The 21,382-nt window shown below is 39.8% G+C and overlaps 2 protein-coding genes across 2 annotated transcripts; both read right to left on the reverse strand.

Moving 5' to 3' along the window:
• Positions 1–17,588: 17,588 nt before the first annotated feature.
• Positions 17,589–18,452, reverse strand: LOC141641639 (uncharacterized). Its single transcript, XM_074450292.1, has 2 exons — positions 18,146–18,452; positions 17,589–17,986 (listed from the first exon to the last, which is right to left on the reverse strand). The coding sequence occupies exons 1-2, from the start codon at positions 18,450–18,452 to the stop codon at positions 17,589–17,591; spliced, it is 705 nt and encodes a 234-aa protein (XP_074306393.1).
• Positions 18,453–18,645: 193 nt separating this feature from the next.
• LOC141641640 (uncharacterized) lies at positions 18,646–19,588 on the reverse strand. Its single transcript, XM_074450293.1, has 2 exons — positions 18,998–19,588; positions 18,646–18,954 (listed from the first exon to the last, which is right to left on the reverse strand). The coding sequence occupies exons 1-2, from the start codon at positions 19,586–19,588 to the stop codon at positions 18,646–18,648; spliced, it is 900 nt and encodes a 299-aa protein (XP_074306394.1).
• Between the last annotated feature and the right edge of the window lie 1,794 nt (positions 19,589–21,382).

Genomic DNA, 21,382 nt, shown 5'->3' on the forward strand with positions numbered 1-21,382 from the left:
CGGGGGTCGCTGTTTTGGGCACAAAGTTGATGGCTTGGTATAGTTCATTCAGGTGTCGTTTATGCCCATTAGCTGACCCACCGTTCTCGTTTCCTCCGATGACAACCTGGATCACTCCCATCCGCTGGAATACTGATTTTCTGTTCGCCCCGTCGGACCTTGTTTCTGGGCCGCCAGCTACATATTTGCTGAGGGCCCCCTTTCGGATCAGCTCCTCGATGGCGTTTCTCAGGTGCCGACAGTTGTCGGTCTTATGGCCGGTTTGGCCGTGGTAGTCACAAAACTGGTTAGTGTCACCGTCCTCCTTCGCCTTGGGGGGCCTGGCCCACTTCTGCCCTTCATTCTTACTTAGGGCAAAGACCTCGGCCGGTGATTTGACCAGGGGGGTGAGACCGCTGTACCGCTTCTGGGTGTATGGTCCCGAACTCCCCCCGGCGCCCGCCGAGCTCTGTTTCCTATTAAATCTCTCAGGCCGTGACCTATTCATGTCACGGCGTCCTTCATCTACGTTGTCCCGGCGGCTCCTCCTCTCTGGGTGCCCAGCTTCGCTGTGGCCTACCCAGGTCTTGTGGTAGTCCTCCACCTTTACGGCTCGGTCGGCCATCTTTCTGGCGGAGTCTAGGTTGAGGTCCTCGCACTTGATGAGCTCATTTTTGAACTCGCCTTTCGGCGGAGCCTTTCATCGGTGCGAAGGCCGCGATTCGGTGTTCGGCTCACGAATCTGCTTGAACCTTAGCGTCGAACCTCTTCACATAGCTTCGGAGGGACTCGTCCTCCCCCTGTCGGATAGTTAGGAGATCCGAGGTTTCCACGGCCCTTCTCTTGTTGCGGGCGTCTTGGGCTATGAAGTTGTCTCTCGGTCGGCATAGCAAAGATATCGAGCCATTAGGTAGCCCCTTGTACCAACTCTGAGCCATGCCGTGGAGGGTCGTTGGGAAGACTCGGCACCACACCTCATCAGGTTGCTCCCAGACCGACATGTATGACTCGAAAGCCTCGGCATGGTCGGTGGGGTCGCTATCCCCTTTGTATGATAGGGGCGGCAGCTTCAGTTTGGTCGGCACCGGGACTTCGAGGACATAGGCACTGAGGGGTGTCATCGACCACGTGCCGAATGACACGCGGCGATCGGCTCCTCGCACCCCTAGTCCGGCTTCTCTCCATGTGGCGAGAAGGGCTTCTTGTTATCCGACTTTGGTGAGTCGGACTTCTTTCTTCATTTCTTCGGGGGTGGCCTCGTTGTTGCCGCGGCGACGCTGTCCTCCCGCGAGTGGGGGATGGACTTTGGTCTGCCACTGGCACCACGGGCTCCGCCGACGTCCTTGCATGCCCAACTCCTTGTATTACTCCGGTCAAGTTGTTCGGAGTCACTTTGTGGGCCCTGGTCATCTGTGGAGGCGCTGCCGTCACCGTCGTCGTGACAGGGGTGACCGGCGTACCGCCCATCAGGTCGGGAATAGCCGATTTGCTGCATCGACCACATGTCCCATTACGGTGACTTGGCGGTGGCGCGGTGTTTTCGGCTCTCTTGGCATCCCGTACTTCACCGGCTCAGTGACTCGGCCGGTGGGGGACTGCCCGATCTCAGAATTAGGGAACGTGTCGTCCTGGTAGAATTCAGTTTCTACACTCACAAGTTCTGGCTGTTTTGACATCTTCTTAGCTCTTTGAATGGTTTTTGGTTGTTTTTTTTTTTTTTTTGTAAGGTAGGTGAGCAGCTTTTAGTATGGTTCCCCACAGACGGCGCCAATTGTTCCGGGTGTAATTCCGGAGCAGGATTATGACCACGTAAGCTTGTTGAATGATGTCGTTGCTTGACTCTTCCTTTCGCTCTTTCCTGTTTAAGATGAACAAACTGAGGGCTCGGCTTGGTACCGAGCGTACTCACTCCGACGCTCAAGTCAGTAAACTTAAAGAGATTAAGTTGTGTGTTACTTGGCAAAGTATATGTAGGGAAATATCCGTAAAATTCCCATAAAATTAAGGATTATAACGCAAATTTAACATGTGAATAATTGTCATAAACGAAAAACAAGAGAAAACGATAAGAGAACAAGAATCAACCTCGGGTCCTTTTCGAATTCGGCCTAAGAACAGAAATCAATATAGATTTCCTCCTAAACGTTGCACCCAAGATCGTCTGAGACTATGCCCCTTGTGCTAGAAAGTACACTCTAATTGCCTTGCAATATTGAGAGAGTTTTTTTGTGAGTTTTCGATGTGAGATCTAGGATTTCAGAGAGAATGCCTCCAAAACCCTAATTTTTTTGCAAATGAAAATGCTTAGGTCAAAAGGAGAGAAGCCCTCTCCTTTTGTTAATCTCGTCCAAACCGTGAGCAAGGGGAGGGAGTGGGCTTTCATTTTCTCCTTATTTTAACTCGTGGTCCGACTCGATTCGCTAAATGTATATGACGGGTTTTTAATTATAAATCGTCACTCGTTATCGGATAATAAAACATCGACTAGTAACATGAATTAGTCGATATATTAATACATGTCCGATAATGACAATATTGTATAATTAATTAAATTCAATATACATTAATTAAATATAATCGTTTATATTCAATTTACGAATTAACTGCTTAATTCACTTTAGCCATTATTATTTAATCCGTATTAAATAATTATCTCAACATCGCGTTTGACTAATTATTAGTCAATAACTCCGACTAACTGCTTAGTCAAATAAGGCATCAACATGACTGTATCTTCATACCGTCACATCTCTCAAACGTATCCTATAGGTGTGACTTTTAGGGACCAGTTGATCACCGCCATCAGTATGACAATAACGTCAAACTTATCTAGCAAGCCAACCGTTATTGATAAACGTGGACCAACTGATAATAATACAAAAGTATACCCTTTGATCCTTTTAGAGATTTATATGTCATTGCACTAACTGTGGAGGACACCAGCCCCAACAAACTCCCACTTGTCCGTACAAGTGTACGTGCAATAACGTTATCCGCACTTACTGGAGGACACCGGCTCCAACAAACTCCCACTTGTCCGTACAAGTGTATGTGCGATAACCGATTCTCATATCCATTTAAAATTTCTCCCACTCAATGTAAAACAATTTGCAGATCCGGATCCGCAAAGGTCGTATTTTACAATCGATCTGTATCTAGAGTGGTTTTCCCGACTAGAGAGTAACTTAACTGATAAAACGAATCCGCATTCGAGCATGGCCATGTATTTCAGTTATAGCTCCTCGAGTGGCCCTGAGAAATATCGAGTACCTGATAAAGGCTAAATATTTCCTTCAACTCGACTCATGCCGATCTAAGCACAGCATGAAATGACCCAGAAAAAATCTACTTGGCCCCCTGTTACAGATGACCGTGAGAAAGAAACCAAAGTCACCCAAAATCTGCCTTAGTCTCAAGAGACAGTCGATAGTCAAAAGAATCGACTCTTAGGATCACCATGGAGGTCCTATCCACGACCTGTTACCGAATGTTATAAAACATTTAGGACTCCACGTCGTTGTCAAAATTGTGTCCTACGAGATATCCATATAACTCGCCTCTGTGATTGGTCAGTCAACCGTTTGACTTATGGCTCGTTGAACCCACCATCAACCAACGTCACAAAATAATTGCCAGAGTTATCAGCTCACGTGGGCAATTAAGGACCAAAAATATAATGTTTGTTCAGTTCACTTTGTGGTGTTCAAAATTGTCGTACAAATCCACATGAAAAACAAAATATATAAATATCAAAACGATGATGTCGTATAGAGTACACAAGAAAATGAATCTAATCCATAAAAGAGTACTACAACTCAGGAACACGTTTAATTCCCATGGAATTAACATGCCCTTCATGCTTATCTTGTCGTAATGGTTTAGTGAGAGGATCTGCTATATTATCATCTGTAGCAATCTTTTCTATCACTACCTCCTTTTGCTCCACGTAATCTCGGATTAGATGAGCTTTCCGTTGTACATGTCTAGACTTGTTGCTAGACTTAGGCTCCTTAGCTTGGAAGATGGCACCTCTATTGTCGCAATAGATGGTGATCGGGTCATTCGAACTAGGCACTACAGATAGTCTTTGTAAGAATTGACGCATCCATATCGCTTCCTTTGCAGCTTCAGACGCGGCATAGTACTCGGACTCAGTCGTAGAATCTGCTGTAACACTTTGTTTGGAACTCTTCCGGTGATCTGCAGCGCCATTAAGAGTAAAAACGAATCCAGACCGAGATTTCGAGTCATCTCGATCCGTTTGGAAGCTAGCATCTGCAGAATCGGTTGCGCATAGCTTTTTTGTTCGCCTCCATAAGTCAATGCCCAATCTTTAGTCCTCCGTAGGTACTTAAGAATGTTCTTGACACCATCCAATGTGATTCACCCGGATCTTTGTTGGAATCAACTTGTCATACTCAATGCATATGCCACGTCCAGACGTGTGCATATCATGGCATACATGATTGATCCTATTGCCGAAGCATAAGGAATCCGGGTCATGCGCTCTTTCTCTTCCGGTGTCTCTGGTGCCTGAGACTTGCTCAAATGCACCCCTGGAGCCATAGGAAGAAACCCCTTTTTGGAGTTAGTCATGCAGAATCTCTCTAGGATCTTGTCTATGTAAGACTCCTGACTGAGAGATAACATCCGACGTGATCTATCTCGATAGATACGGATGCCCAAAATTCTTTGTGCCTCACCCAGATCTTTCATCTGGAAATGGTTCTTCAACCATACTTTTACCGAAGTTAAGAGAGGTATGTCATTCCCAATCAGGAGTGTGTCATCAACATACAATATTAGGAAGACAATCTTGCTCCCACTCGACTTGATATATAGACATGGTTCCTCGACCGATCGAGTAAATCCATTTTCCTTTATCACTTGGTCGAAACGATGATTCCAACTCCGAGAAGCTTGCTTAAGTCCATAAATGGAACGCTTAAGCTTGCACAATTTCTTAGGATGTTCAGGATCGATGAAACCTTCGGGTTGTACCATGTATAACTCTTCCTCCAAATAACCGTTTAAGAAGGCGGTTTTCACATCCATCTGCCAAATTTCATAGTCATGAAAAGCGGCAATCGCTAAGATAATCCGAATGGAACGCAGCATGACTACGGGTGCAAAAATTTCATCGTAGTGCAAACCTGGCACTTGGGTGAAACCTTTAGCAACTAGTCGTGCTTTATAGATATCTTGTTGACCTTCCATAGAATGCTTTATCTGGTAAAGCCATTTGCATTGAAGGGGACGAACCTTAGCAGGCAATTCAACAAGATCCCATACGTTGTTCTCGTACATGGAGTCCATCTCGGATTGCATGGCCTCAAGCCATAGCTTTGAGTCGGAACTAGTTATGGCACCTTTATAGGTTGCGGGTTCACTACTCGTTAAGAGCAGAATGTCATCTATGTCATGTTCCTCGACCATACCTATATATCTGTCCGGAGGAATAGAGACTCTTCCCGACCTCCGAGGTTCCTCAGGAATATTAACCGCATCCGGGATTGAAGGAACTGGTTCCTCCAATGGTTGCTCGGTATTTGGTTCTGGAATCTCCGACAGCTCGAAGGTTCTATTACTCTTCGCGTTCTCGAGAAATTGCTTCTCTAAGAATGTCGCACTAGCCACAACAAATACACGTTGTTCGGTTGGCGAATAGAAGTAATGACCAAGTGTTCCTTTAGGATAACCTATAAAGTATGTCTTGACCGATCGCGGGCCGAGCTTATCCTCGTGTCTCCACTTGACATAAGCCTCGCAGCCCCAAACCCGTATAAAGGACAAGTTAGGGACCGTTCCCTTCCATAGTTCATATGGAGTCTTGTCAATGACTTTAGACGGACTTGTTAAGTATTAGAGCATGATGATTTAAGAGCATAACCCCACAATGAATCGGCAATACGGTGTGACTCATCATGGATCGAACCATATCAAGTAGTGTTCGATTTCTCCGTTCGGACACACCATTCAATTGAGGTGTTCCGGTGGAGTTAAGCGTAAGGCAATCCCACGATCCTTAAAGTGTTGATCAAACTCGTGAGAAAGATACTCGCCACCACGGTCTGATCGTAGTGTTTTAATCTTTCTACCCAGTTGGTTCTATACCCGATTCTGGTATTCTTAGAATTTCTCAAAGGACTCACTTTTATGCTTCATCAAGTAGACATAGCCATATCTACTTAAGTCGTCCGTGAAAGTGATAAAATACCTATAGCCTTCTCGTGCGGTGATTGACATAGGTCCACACACATCCGTATGTATGAGTCCTAATAGGTCAGCAGCGCGCATTCCAACACCTTTGAAGGAAATTCGAGTCATCTTACCAATGAGACATGATTCACACGTGCCAAATGATTGAAAATCAAAGGCCGAGATAGCTCCATTCTGTATGAGCTGTTTAACGCGTTTCTCATTAATATGTCCCATACGGCAGTGCCATAGATACGTTTGATCTTTGTCACCAACCTTTAACTTCTTATTCATTACGTGCAATATTTCGGTGGTCTGATCTAAAACATAAATTCCATTCATGGAGACTGCCTTGCCATAAATCATATCGTGTAATGAGAAAATGCAGCTATTATTCTCTATTACAAATGAAAAACCAAGTTTGTCAAGTGCAGAAACTGAAATAATGTTTTTAGAAAGACTGGGTACATAATAGCAGTTATATAAAAATAACTCAAATCCGCTAGGAAGCTGGATCACGTATGTTCCCCTCGAGACGGCAACCACTCGTGCTCCATTCCCGACACGCAGGTCCACCTCACCCTTTACGAGGGGTTCGATGTTTGAGAGCCCCCCGCACATGATTACACAGATGAGAACCACAACCAGTATCTAGTACCCAAGTTCCGTAACTTGCGTGGTTAATCTCAATCATATGAATAAATGTAGAAGAAGAAGAAGAAGACATACCAACAGGTTTAACGCGACCTGCTTTTATGTCCTCATGGTAAACAGGACATGTACGCCTCCAATGCCCAGTCTTGTGGCAATGATGGCATTCCATGTTACCGGTCTTGCTCTTTGTCGCGCCTGATGAGGTGCTCGACTCACCAGGCCCACTCTTACCTGATCCCGACTTCTTAAACTTCGGCTTACCTACTGCTAGGTCTGGCTGAACTTTGCCCTTACCCTTGCCCTTGTTTGACACAACGAGAACATCCTGTTTCAGGCTCCCACTAAACTTCATGTCCTTCTCGGTCTGTACGAGAAGGGAGTGTAGTGCATGAGGACTTTTCTTCAAATCATTCATATAGTAATTGGCTCTAAAGAGCGCAAAACCATCGTGGAGTGAATGAAGCATGCGGTCAATCACAATGTTCTCGCTGATTTTACAATCAAGCGCCTCCAGTTTCTCGACATTCTCAATCATGCTGAGAATGTGTGGGCTAACCGGTTGGCCCTTCTGGAGTTTCGCCTCAAAGAAGCGACAGGTGTTCTCATAGGTCACGATTCTCGGTGCTTTCGAGAATTCCTTAGTGAGCGTGGTGAAAATCTTGTTTGCACCTTGGGCTATGAAGCGTTTCTGCAAATTGGGTTCCATTGCAAAAATGAGTACGTTCTTTATCGCACCCGCTTCCATGGCGAAATCGTTATACTTGTCGATCTCGTTAATTCCAACCGTGGGGCCTGGGTTTGGCGGGATGGGCTCAGTCAGATATTTGAGCTTCCGTCAAAGCAATGGCGGCGATCGTAATGCCGCCTCCCGATCCGCGAAGTTTGATCCATCATTCTTGATCGAGTAGATCGATTCATCCGATCCATGAAGATCCGAAGCCAGGACTCACGGTCCAATGTGACACTTGGCATTGGGTCGTCAGCACGGCCAGCCATTTTGTTATTAGCAGTTTAAATGATCGTGATCTACACTGAAAAAGAAGGGAAAAACAAAACAAAATAAGCAACTCATCGTGGTGATTTAAGTCTATTTAAAATTTATTTTAACGTGTAGACTCATTGCACTTGTATAATCGATCTACCTCAAGAATTATACAAATGATCCCAAGACTCAATTTCCGTAAATTGATAAGCCAACTGTTTAGCTAGTTCTACCGTAAGAACTCTTGGTCGATAGATTTCCGTAAATCCTATCTATAGTCCACCATAATCACAGGATCGTACGAGTGACCATAGTGTTGAGATAAAATAGGTCAATCAGTTCCAACTTACCCGACGTAGAAGGGGTCATATTATGCCTACCGACGAAGAAGGGATTCATTGGAGTTTGACCTATAAAGACTATTCTCAATTTTTGGTTATACGAGGAAGATCCCATCAACTTAGTTCTAATTCATTTTAAGTGAACGAAAATCTAGCATTACGTGAATGAATTAACTTAGGTGATGGCTTAAGTAAAACGTGTGATATCTGTATATCATAGAAAACTAACGCGTAACCTCTATATGAGTCAGTTTTCATGCAATTATTAGGTGGTTTGGTTTTAGGCGGAAAATGATGCAAATTATCGTTACGATATAAAAAAAATAAAATAATGCAAAACGTAAATAAAAGTCCTAGTGTGGCCTATCCTAGCAAGATAAACATAATACAACTTTGGAATCCACCGTTGGACCCGAGAAGCTTGTCTTGATGTTCCATCTTGGTCCATGCAGCGGGAGTGAGCATCCGATTCTCCATCTTTGGTCTTCTCAAAAATTACAATATAAAATTTACAAAATATAAACCTATTTACATTCTAAATTAAAACTGTAATTACAAAGAAAAATCCAAAACGGAGATGCGAGATCTCAAAATACAACCAAGACCGTGTTCCATCATTACGGTAACACGTTCTACTAAGGCCACACTAAGTTACAACCGTTTGTAAAATTAAATACGTAATAAAACATCCAAGGCATTCAAAAATAACGATAAATAAAAATGCATCAACTAAAACAAAATTTATTCGTGACATAATTCCGTAATTATGTTAAATTTATCCAAACCACCTTTTAACGATTAAAATTATGTGACAAAACCGCTTCTATCAGTTTAATTTTAATTCATGATAATCCGTTACTTTAAATTGCTTTAAAATAACTAAATGGTACGTGAGTGAACCGTTTCACTATCAAGCGAGTGTACAACATCCGTATAATGTACATTTTATGGCCAAAAGAGAAAAATTTCGAACAAAAAAAAAATTCAGCTCGGCCAAAAGAAGGAAAAACACGAATTTTTTTTTTTTTTTATTTTCCAGCGGTTTTTGCCGAGAGCAAAGAGAGCAAAAAAAAAAATTTTTTCGCGGCTCAATTTCAGCGCGGCCAAAACCTACGTGAAATCAATTGAACAAAACAAGACCAATTGCAATTTTGATCTAATTCATATACAATTAAATCTACAATTGATAATACTTTAACATATTGCTATGATTATCGTTTAAAATAACAATATGCAAAGAACAAATCGAAAAACAAAACAGATCAGCCGTGTATATACATGTCATGGTTTTCAATGAAGAAAAAAACAGAAAACAGCCGAAAAAAAAATTCCAGCCGCACGGTTTTCAAGGCTTCAAAAGATTATCGATTCAAATCGTTTAATGAAAATCACAATGAAAAATTTACGTGGCCTCGCTCTGATACCACTTGTAGGGAAATATCCGTAAAATTCCCTTAAAATTAAGGATTATAACGCAAATTTAACATGTGAATAATTGTCATAAACGAAAAACAAGAGAAAACGATAAGAGAACAAGAATCAACGTCGGGTCCTTTTCGAATTCGGCCTAAGAACAGAAATCAGTATAGATTTCCTCCTAATCGTTGCACCCAAGATCGTCTGAGACTATGCCCCTTGTGCTAGAAAGTACTCTCTAATTGCCTTGCAATATTGAGAGAGTTTTTTGGTGAGTTTTCGATGTGAGATCTAGGATTTCAGAGAGAATGCCTCCAAAACCCTAATTTTTGTGCAAATGAAAATGCTTAGGTCAAAAGGAGAGAAGCCCTCTCCTTTTGTTAATCTCGTCCAAACCGTGAGCATGGGGAGGGAGTGGGCTTTCATTTTCTCCTTATTTTAACTCGTGGTCCGACTCGATTCGCTAAATATATATGACGAGTTTTTAATTATAAATCGTCACTCGTTATCGGATAATAAAACATCGACTAGTAACATGAATTAGTCGATATATTAATACATGTCCGATAATGACAATACTGTATAATTAATTAAATTCAATATACATTAATTAAATATAATCGTTTATATTCAATTTACGAATTAACTGCTTAATTCACTTTAGCCATTATTATTTAATCCGTATTAAATAATTATCTCAACATCGCGTTTGACTAATTATTAGTCAATAACTCCGACTAACTGCTTAGTCAAATTAGGCATCAACATGACTGTATCTTCATACCGTCACATCTCTCAAACGTATCCTATAGGTGTGACTTTTAGGGACCAGTTGATCACCGCCATCAGTATGACAATAACGTCAAACTTATCTAGCAAGCCAACCGTTATTGATAAACGTGGACCAACTGATAATAATACAAAAGTATACCCTTTGATCCTTTTAGAGATTTATATGTCATTGCACTAACTGTGGAGGACACTAGCCCCAACAGTATATTGTAGAGAGATAAGGAAGTTTATACCAGATTAATAGTGAGTTTTAGGATGAATTTTCGGATGAATTGTGGATCGTTTTCTCAATGAGGATTGAGGAGTATTTATAGACTTTCACCTTTTGTCACGTAGTGGCCAAGTGGCTAGCAGGTGGAAAGACTGTTCTACCCTCGGTCGAGGGACCCATGGCAGGTCGGCTGGCCTGGTTGACTCCATGCCGAGGGGACTGGATGTGAGTACGCGGATGTGCTTCTCGGCCGGCTAGGTGTCGGGACCGAGACCCAAGTGACAGGCCGACAGGCTGCGTCGGTTAGGCTGTCTAATACGTTGACTTGCTGTGGATATCTTTGACCTTGCTCAATATGTTGACTCGGTCAGCGGGTGCAGAATATGCCCCATCACGTCCAAAAATGACATTTTTATCATAAAATCACATTTTAATACCATTATTAAATAAAATGAACAATAAAAATCCATAAATTAACCAAAAAATTCTAAATACATTTTAGGACCAGAAACTTTAACATTCATAATGATTTCATGATATATCATAATAAACACAAATTTATAAGTTTTATATGTTAATCGTATAACTCGGAAAAACTATAACCGATTTGCATGCAAACAACCTTGTGCTCTTGATACCTCTTGTTAGAAATCTATATCTCATTACACAACATATTCTTATATGTTACAAATTAATTTAGTCATAAAATTAAATACAAATCTTATACATGCAAACTAAATAAGAAGAGATAAGAAAATCAATTTCTCACCATCTAAATTTCGGTCAAATGGGCACCAACAAGATCTCCTTCTTGTTAGTTCTTGAGCTTTCCAATAATGGATGAACATTCATGACTTCAAAATAGAAGCCCTCCAATTAGTAGCACACAAGACTATCCCAAAATCCCACAAACTAATATGTACTAGATATTTGTAATGTGGTTTACCTTAAAATTGATTACTAATACTCATATACTATTACTAGTATTATTAGTAATTGATTTATACAAATTAGATTCATAAAACTTGATTTTATGATGAACAAGAGAAAGAAGTTTATGTTTTCTTTAAACATGAGAGAATAGAAAAATTAAGAGAAAAACTCTTTAATGTTGTCCTACAAAAACCGGTGGCCTCATCAAGTCTATAGACCATCATTCTTTTTCTTTTTGTCTTCACAAGACAAAAATGTGTAAGCCTTTGTCCATAGTCATGTCACTATCAAGCATATTGGACAAATGAATAGGACAAATAGAAAAAGACAAAACATCTCACAATGCCCACCAATTTCGGTTTATGTGTGTAATATGGAGTCCATTTTATTTTTGTCAATTGTACAATTGTATGTCATGTGACATGTGACATGTCTTATGTCATGTTTTAATTTAAAATGCATATTTAACAAATTAAATATCATTTACAAATTAAATAAATCATATTTAACAAATTGACTAGTAATTTAAAAATTACTTTCTCATAAAATGGTCATTTAATTACTAGTTAGTATAATTCACAACATCTTGTAATTATAACTAACTTATCATTCTCATTTCACGTGTTTCGCAAACACCGATTAATTTTAGTAATATAACTTCTTAAATTACTAAATAAAATCTTATTTAATCACATTATAATAAGATGTCATTTTCTCTCTTATGGTAATAATTTGTACAATTTTAAGGAATTAATTAATCGGTATCGGTATACAATTAATTAACCTTTTCAATTTAGGGAATCGTCCTTTAGGTGTGACCTCAAGGGATCAACTGATCACCACCGTCGCACGACAGTAATGTCAAACTCTAGCCAGCCAATCATTACCGATATGTGTGGACCAGTTGACTATATATGTAATGTATCATCCTTTTCGTATTCTTTTAATGAGATTTAAATATGTGATCAATATGATCGACAATTGTGATCACATTATTGTCGGAGGACATATATTCCAACAGTTACCACCGTTTTTGTTGGACTGATTTTGAAAACCAGATGAAGTGTTACGGGTGTTCCTAGTATCGGTAACCTTAGAAGCCACAAGGGATGTTGTGGCAGACTGAGCATTACCAGCAGCAAGACTTGCACGACGCGATTCTTCGAGAACGAGACGGGAGCGGGTTTCATAAAAGGATGGTAAGGGGTCAGACTGTTGAATAAAGGAGGCAACGTGGGAATAAGTCTTATTCAACCCCTTGCTAATTTGCAGGACTAAGAGCTGATCGGAAATGGTGACACCGACATTACCAAGATGATCCGCAATGGATTTTAACTCTTGACAGTAGGCCGAGACATTCGGAAAATTATCAAGACTGACACTAGTGAATTGACCCTCTAAATAGACTGCATAAGTATTTTTATTATCATGAAAAATACCTTTCAAGCGGTCCCCGGCTTGTTGAGCGGTGGAATCCGATTTCATGATGGTATGGAGGAGTTCAGAGGAGATGGTTCCATATATCCATTGAAGCATAATAGCATCATTACGATCCCATGCTTCCTTTGCTGCCGCGTCAGATTTGGGGTCTCCAGCGGACGCCGTTGATGACGGTTTCAGAATAATATGGTGAAGGACCTGGTGTGCTCAACAATGGATTTTGAAGAGTTCTGCCCATGAGTCATATTCAGAGGTCTCGATTTCGAGAGGGGACGAGATGAATTGTTTGATATTAGAGAGGGAAAGGTTGTTTTTGTCAGCGATTGCAAAGAAGAAGTGAGAATTAGAGCAGCGGAAAAGAGAGATGAGAGGATCGAACAGGCTGATACCATGAAAGAATTATAATCCCTGCCTTTCATTGAATAATCAATCAGTTTATATACAAGCATTGTAATCCTATAAACTAGGTAACTAATCTATATTCTAGGCAATTATCTTAACCATATAATATACATACATAATTAGAGAATTAGAAAATATTCACATATTATCTATTAACTGCATCTGGACCTCGCTTTGGGGATTGGCAGTGGCGTCTTGCTACATTCCCTTTTCATCTTGGTCGGCTTGGTGTTTATGCTGCGGGAGATGTTTTACACTATGATTTTATGGCGTCCTGTTTGCAGTCTGCAGATTTGCAGGCTAAGATCCTACGACCTTCTGGTATTAAAGATGTTGGTCCTACTTTTGACGTTGCCTTGCGGGTGTTTTTTGAGACTACATGTTCTGCTTTTTTACTTGATCCTAGGGAAATCGCTGCCCCCAAACTTATGAAGAAATTGGCAGATATATATTTCGCGACGGTTGTTGCTGCTTCAGAATCTGTTTTCTCTTTGACACCGCGTCAGCTTGCGTTGTGGAAGTCTCAGCAGGGTGCCCACTCCTCTGATTGGTTGTGTGCGGTTCCTATCTCTGGGTTGGGTCAGACTATGAACGGGAAGACTTACCGTAGTGTGCTTGGATATCGATTGGGTGTTCCATTATTCAAGGTATCTAGGCCTTGTCCTGCTTGCTCTCGGGTTTCTGCTGATGATGTTTATGGGGACCACGCTGTTTCTTGTACAGGTACTGTGGGTGTTAAGCATCGGCACAACCTCGTTCGTGACACCTTATTTGACATCTGCTATAGGTCTGGTATTTCTGCAGGTAAGGAGGTTGATATCGGTTTGGTTGACAGATACGGTGGCTCTCTTCGTCCTGCGGATTTGCTACTATTCCTAGGATAGAGGGCGTGATGTGTGTGTCGATTTGACAGGGTTTTCCCCGTTGACTCAGACTAAGATGACCGATTTTGTGCTCGGGCGGGTTGTCGCTGATGCTGCTGAGCGTAAGTGTGCTAAGTATGGGGATTCATGCGCGGCAGCTGGTTATGGTTTCCTTCTCTTTTCTTTCTCTTCGCTTGGAGAGCTGGGTTCGGATGCTGTTGCCTTGCTCAAGCGGACCTTGAAATTCTCGGTATCTCAGGATGCGAATAATAATAATAATAATAATAATAATAATAATAATAATAATAATAATAATAATAATAATAATAATAATAATAATAATAATAATAATAATAATAATAATAATAATAATAATAATAATAATAATAATAATAATAATAATAATAATAATAATAATAATAATAATAATAATAATAATAATAATAATAATAATAATAATAGTAATTTTTATTTTTCTATCTATGAAAGCTACGCGCATCCCTTCATAATAATAATAGTAATAATAATAAGAAGAAGAAGAAGAAGAAGAAGAAGAAGAACAACAACAACAACAACAACAACAACAATAACAATAATAATGGCAAAGATTATTTCTGAAATATTAAGGAGGGATGTAAAAAGATTGTCTTCAAATCATGGCAACATATCTGTAGGCCTCGTCAGGAGGATGGGTTCAATGTTAAGGAGTTGCTTTCCTTGAATAAAGCTCTGATAACAAAATGGATATGGATTTGGTTGCTTGGCAATGATTATGTAGGGATATGGGTTGCCTGGAATCGTGCCAATACTTTCCCTACTAATTCTATATGGCACACTACTATGAAGGACAAGTTCTCTAAAAGTATGTGCAGCATCATTAAGGTAAAAGATGAGATTGTGGACAAAGCTGGGTCAATTGATGATGGTACGTATATCCCTTGTTAATAGCTGGGTCAGGAAGGGAAAGTTCCAGGTGGCTATAGCTTATGACTGGTTTAGGTCTAAGGGTAGTGCAGTTCATTGGAATAAAGCTTTGCAGGGGAGAACAGTTATCCCTAAGCATAGGGTTACTGCTGGTTTTTCTTCTGCAAAATGCCTGCCCACAGTTGATCTCCTTAACATTCGAGGAATGTGAAAAGGTAATAGATGTGTATAATGCAAGTCCCAAGCTGAATCCCACAGACATCTCTTTTTCAAATGCTCCTTTTCTCAGGAGCTATGGAATGGCCTGCTGTATTTGATGAATATCACAGGCAGAAGCAATGATCTCGGCATTGTACTAAGATGAATTGCTAACTCTAAGGGATAGAGGCATTGGAAGCATGAATGGAGGAAGTGTTGCATAGCTGCTGCTGTATATCATCTTTGGCAAGAACGAAACAAACGGATATTCTTAGGGAAAAAGTCTACTGTTATGCAACTTCTTAGCCAAATTAAATTTGCTATTAGGACTAGACTTTTTTCTTGTATGGCTATTACCAGATGCCCTTCTTGTTGAGACTAGACTGTATTCTTAGAATGATTTTCTTCTAGTGGATAGAGCTTTGTAAGTTTTTATCCTCCTTTCCCCTTGTGGATGAATAAAAAGAGGCATATCTTCTTGCAAAATAATAATAATAATAACAATTATTATTATTATATTTATTAATACTAATACTATTACATAAATATTATTACTATTATTATATTACAATTACAACAACAACAACAACTACTACTACTACTACTACTACTACTACTACTACTACTACTACTACTACTACTACTGTTGTTGTTGTTGTTTTAATTTTTTTTTTTTTTTTTTGCAAGAAAGGTATCTCTATTCTTATTCATCCAAAATGGCAATAAAAGAGGAGTAGACTTACAAAAACTATCCTCTAATAAGCCTAATAAAAGGCTCAACAACAACTATCAACTAACCTCTTTTACTCAAGGAGAGGTTGCTGACACTAGGTATTGCTGATGATGCTGACTGCTTGTTGTGTGGCAGGGAGATAGAAACTCATGTTCACTTGTTCCAAACTTGTGAATATACAAGGAAGTTTTTTGATGAACTTGCCAAACTGTTGGGTGTTGCTCTACCTGTAATTGATCTGTTGCAACTGATTGAAACATGACAGCATTCACAATTAAAGAAGGGTGTGCTGTTGTGTGTTGTACTTGCAGCATATTACCACATCTGGTTCCAAAGAAACAAAGCTAGAGTTGATGGCTGCTTACTTAGGCCTACTCTAGTAACTGAACGGATAATAAAGGTTGTTAAAATGCGAGTAGGTTCACGGCTTAGCCAGGTTTAGCTAATCGAGATGTATCTTGGCTAAGTAGTGTTAAATTGTATTTGTAGTCTCTCTTGTAGGGGACTGAAATTGTGCTGTACCCAAAATGGTGTAGTTGTAACTCTTTTGTTACGGTTTAATGTAAATCTTACATTTCACCAAAAAAAAAAAAAAACTATCAACTAACTATTGAGGTGCTCTATTACATCACTGAGCTCTCTACCATTACTTTGAGCAATTAGTCTAATTCCAACAATGTACTTAATATGCTTCAGCAAAATGTTTGCATTCCGCTCCTGCCCTTTGAAAATCCTCAAGTTCCTCTCTTGCCAAAGTTGGTTGATTACCATAGTAAGAGTTAGGACATACCACATGTGCTTCCAGTGCCTTTGATGCCGTCTACTTTGACTTCATCTAAGCTCCCTCTGCAAATCCATGGGCGGATACAGGATGGACATCCAGCTCAGCAAAGTTTCCCAGATTATTTTTGAGTAAGAACATTGAAAGAATAAATGAGAGTGAGTTTCAGTATTCCCCTTGCATAGAGGGCACCTATTGATAAGGATAAGCCCCTTCCTTATGATGTTATCAGTAGCGGCCAGCTTCATTTCAGCAGCAATGGTGGCAGTGACCCTGTGAGCTGGTATAATGGTAGGATGAGCAAGGATAGTGGACCAAGTGGTGACAATACCCGTGGCTCTAAGTCCCTCATAAGTGGCTGCAACAGTAAATGTCCCATGTTGCACACAATTATCAATGAAAGCCTGTGTGGCATTCAAAGTCCCAAATTTTTGAAGACAATAATCCCTCACAGCCAAAATGTCCCTGAAGCTTTCTGAAAATCTGTCAGTAGTTTGAACAGTCCAAATAGTACTTCCATTCAGGGCGTAAACCTTATGCAAACAAGCTCAAAAACTATCAGAGCGCTCAAGTCTCCAAATCCAACGAAGGAGCAGTGCTTTATTCCAAGATAGCATCTCCTTAATTCCAAAGCCTCCTTCAGACCATGGAAGACAAATGGATTTCCAACTCTTGAGTGTCCTGTGTCTACACCCATTAGAGATTTGCCAAAAGAAATTTTTTCTCAGTTTATGAAGCACCTTAAGAACCTCCATTAGGTAGCAAAATGGTAGAGCACCAGTAAGTTTGCAGGCCAAGCAGAACTGAATTGATTAGCTGTAAACGTCCATCACAACTCAGAAAAGTTGAGATCCAATGTTGTATAGCTCCCTGCATCTTAGTAATAAGCGAGCCAAAATGGTCAAGACAAAGTCTGGACACATTGAGAGGGACCCCTATGTATCTGAAGGGGAAGGTACTGGGGGAGAATTTAGTGAAATCTAAGATTGCTGATTGAACAACATGGTGCACACCTCCAAAATAAATGGAAGTCTTATCAGGATTAGCTATGAGTCCTGATAGCCTGCCAAACTTGTTAAGCACATGAACAACTGCAGTAAAAGAAGGTAAATCACCCCGTGTAAAGATCATTAAGTCATCTGCAAATATGAGGTGGGTAAGATTTAGCTAAGTGCACTTTGGATGATAAGAGACATTTGGCTGTTTGCATATGTCTCTCAAGTACCTAGAGAGCACTTCTATACTTAAAACAAAGAGATATGGGGAAAGGGGATCCCCCTGCCTCAAACCACTCTTGCCTTTGAAGAAACCGTGACTAACACCATTGATTTTCACAGAAAACCAGGAACCAGTGACACAATTCATAACCCATTTGATAAAGATCGCATGGAAATTAAAAGCAGTTAACATGCTTTCAATGAAGCTCCATTGCAAGGTGTCAAAAGCTTTGCGAATGTATACCTTCATTAAGCATCTGGGAGTTAGGTATTTTCGTCCATAACCCTTGACCAAAGCTTGAGATAACATCACATTCTCAAAGATATCTCTGCCTTTAATGAAAGTAGCTTGTTCTCCTCCAATAAGATTAGGAAGGATAGGTTGCATCCTTTTAGCCAAAATCTTGGTGATAACTTTGTAGACAATAGAGCAACAAAAAAATGGGTCTGTAGTCAAGGACACTATCTGCAACTTTTTTCTTAGGAATAAGAGAGATGCGAGTAGAATTAGCCTGTTTAGATAACTTTCCAGTTCTGAAGAAATTATCAATAGCTTTGCAAAAATCTTCCTCAATCACTGATCAGGAATGTTTGAAGAACTCAGAAGAAAACCCATCAGGTCCAGGACTCTTATCAGAGCCTATGCTGAACAAAGCTTCATTAATCTCAGCTTGACAAACAAGCTTTTGTAAATTATGCCATTCCTCGGTATTAACAGTGCCCCTTTGAGCAATATATTCCTTATCAAGAGCCTCAACAGGAGTAGCCTGTCCCAGGAGACTAGAATAATAGTCTACAAAAGCAGAAGCAACATCCTCAGGCCCTGATCTAAGGATACCATCCTTGTCTTTTATTACACCAATCATTTGCTGAGCTTTCCTTTCAGCAATCTTGGCAAAAAAAGAATTTAGAACTACAGTCATCATTGTTGACAGATTGAATCTTAGCTTTTTGTCTAAGCATGCTTATTTCAGCCTTCTTCAAAGTACTAAACTCTTTCATAAGATCTTGTTCTTTGTGAATAAGAGAGTCAGATAAAGGGTCAGACTGTAAAGCAGACTGACAGACATGCAGAGCAATTCTAGCCTCCTGGACCTGCTGACTCAGATTAGTAAAATTAGCTTTGTGTAAGCTAAGCAAAGCTGGCTTTAGACTCTTCATTTTACTGAAGAGAATGTGCCTAGATGTACCATAATGAGGGCCCTTCCACTTGTTCTTAACAATATCATCAAAGAGAGGGGACTCAGTCCAGCAATTTAAAAAACAGAAGCGTTTCTTGACAAGCATATCAGAGAAAGCAGTGACTAGTACAGGGGAATGATCTGATATTCCTGCAGGAGGGAAAAAAGGTAGTTGAATTGGGGTAACTATTCTGCCAAAAGTGATTGACCAAGGCTCTATCCAACTTTGACCAGACTCTAGTACCAGTTTCTTACTTGTTCGTCCAAGTAAATTCACAGCCTGTCCCAGTAAGATCATCAAGTCCTGCTTGCAAGAGACTTTGATTGAACTAAAAAATGGCATTCAAATCAGAATGGGTATTGCTAATTCGCTCAGTCAGGTCTCTCACAACATTAAAATTCCCTAAAAGAAGCCATTCCTCACTAATTTTTGAAGCCTCAGCTAATTCGCTCAGTCAGGTCTCTCACAACATCATTATTATTATTATTATTATTATTATTATTATTATTATTATTATTATTATTATTATTATTATTATTATTATTATTATTATTATTATTATTATTATAAAAAAGGATACGCGCATCTTTCATTAAAATGAAAATAAAATTTTACATGAAATTGGTGGGGAACCGAGAGACAATCTGGGCTCCCACACAATTAGCAACAACAAAGCTAAGTCTTATTATTATTATTGTTGTTGTTGTTGTTGTTGTTGTTGTTGTTGTTGTTGTTGTTGTTGTTGTTGTTGTTGTTGTTGTTGTTGTTGTTGTTGTTGTTGTTGTTGTTGTTGTTGTTGTTGTTGTTGTTGTTGTTGTTGTTGTTGTTGTTGTTGTTGTTGTTGTTGTTGTTATTGTTGTTGTTATTATTGTTATTATTATTGTTATTATTATTATTATTATTATCCTTCTTCTTCTTCTTCTTCTTCTTATTATTATTATTATTATTATTATTATTATTATTATTATTATTATTATTATTATTATTATTATTATTATTATTATTATTTGAAGAAAGTCAGAATTCTCATTAATATAGAGTTTCTTACAAAGTAGAACCAGCTAGAAGACCAACATTTACCCTACCAAAATAACCGAAGCTAATCAACCTAAAAGCAGTTGGAGCATTTGGGATTTAAATATCCCATTACTCCAAGCATACATACGAACACAAACAACGTATTTAATCCTATCTAACAACTTGCTCACATCTCTACCCAGCCCCCATCAAATACTCTTAAATTACGCTCTTGTGGACAGCGGGGGCCCACGGGGGCGCTTGGGAGAGAAGAGAAACAAGCGTTTGCATTTTTGTATGGAGTCGCCACCAATTTTTATGGGAAATTGGAACCGTTCGAATACCTCGTGTCATGTCAAGACACAAAGTAGAGACATGAACACTAAGCAATCGTTACCCTTAGCATTCTATGTCTAGAATGACTCTCGTGGATGCCAATGAACACGGGTGTTCACAGATATCTGGAGTAAGGGGTGAGGGTACGTATTAGGAAGCTCTTTTGATCGAACACCTAATCCCGCCCGCCTCGATAGCGGCCTCTACTAATGATTAGGGAAGTTATTCGTACTTGATATATCGTCGGCTATATGCATGCAATGCAACATCCAAGTTTTGATCCTAGCATGTGAAGAATTTACTAAGTCGGTGAACAGTTAATTAGCATACAATTGGGTCGAAGTAGGATTTAATGTTCAATTACATGTGAAGGCATACAAATGATACAAGAAATATGATAAATACAATAGGAAAATTGCAATAAAGAAAATTACATTAATTACATTGGGATAGGCGATTTATGTCGAAAATACCTTTGAAACGGATAATTTGAGAAAAGAATAAAAGAATAAAATTAACGAATAAAACAGAAGGTGATAATACGACTAATAGTTAGTTATACGTAAGCTAATTAAACTAGGTCAAGCAACAACGGAGTCCAGGGACAGAATTCAACCCGGAACAGGCGCAGCAGATCTGCGTCTTTTGGAAAAGGCGCAGCAGACGCTACGTCTGTTCCTGACCTGAATTCTGGCTGTGAAGCCGGAATTGCGTGTTGTTAATACTCGTTGGTGAATTTAATGATTGATTAAATTATTTACTCGGATGAAAGTGATTAATAGG

Source organism: Silene latifolia, chromosome 2 (assembly GCF_048544455.1).
Source record: "Silene latifolia isolate original U9 population chromosome 2, ASM4854445v1, whole genome shotgun sequence".
Classification (NCBI taxonomy): domain Eukaryota; kingdom Viridiplantae; phylum Streptophyta; class Magnoliopsida; order Caryophyllales; family Caryophyllaceae; genus Silene; species Silene latifolia.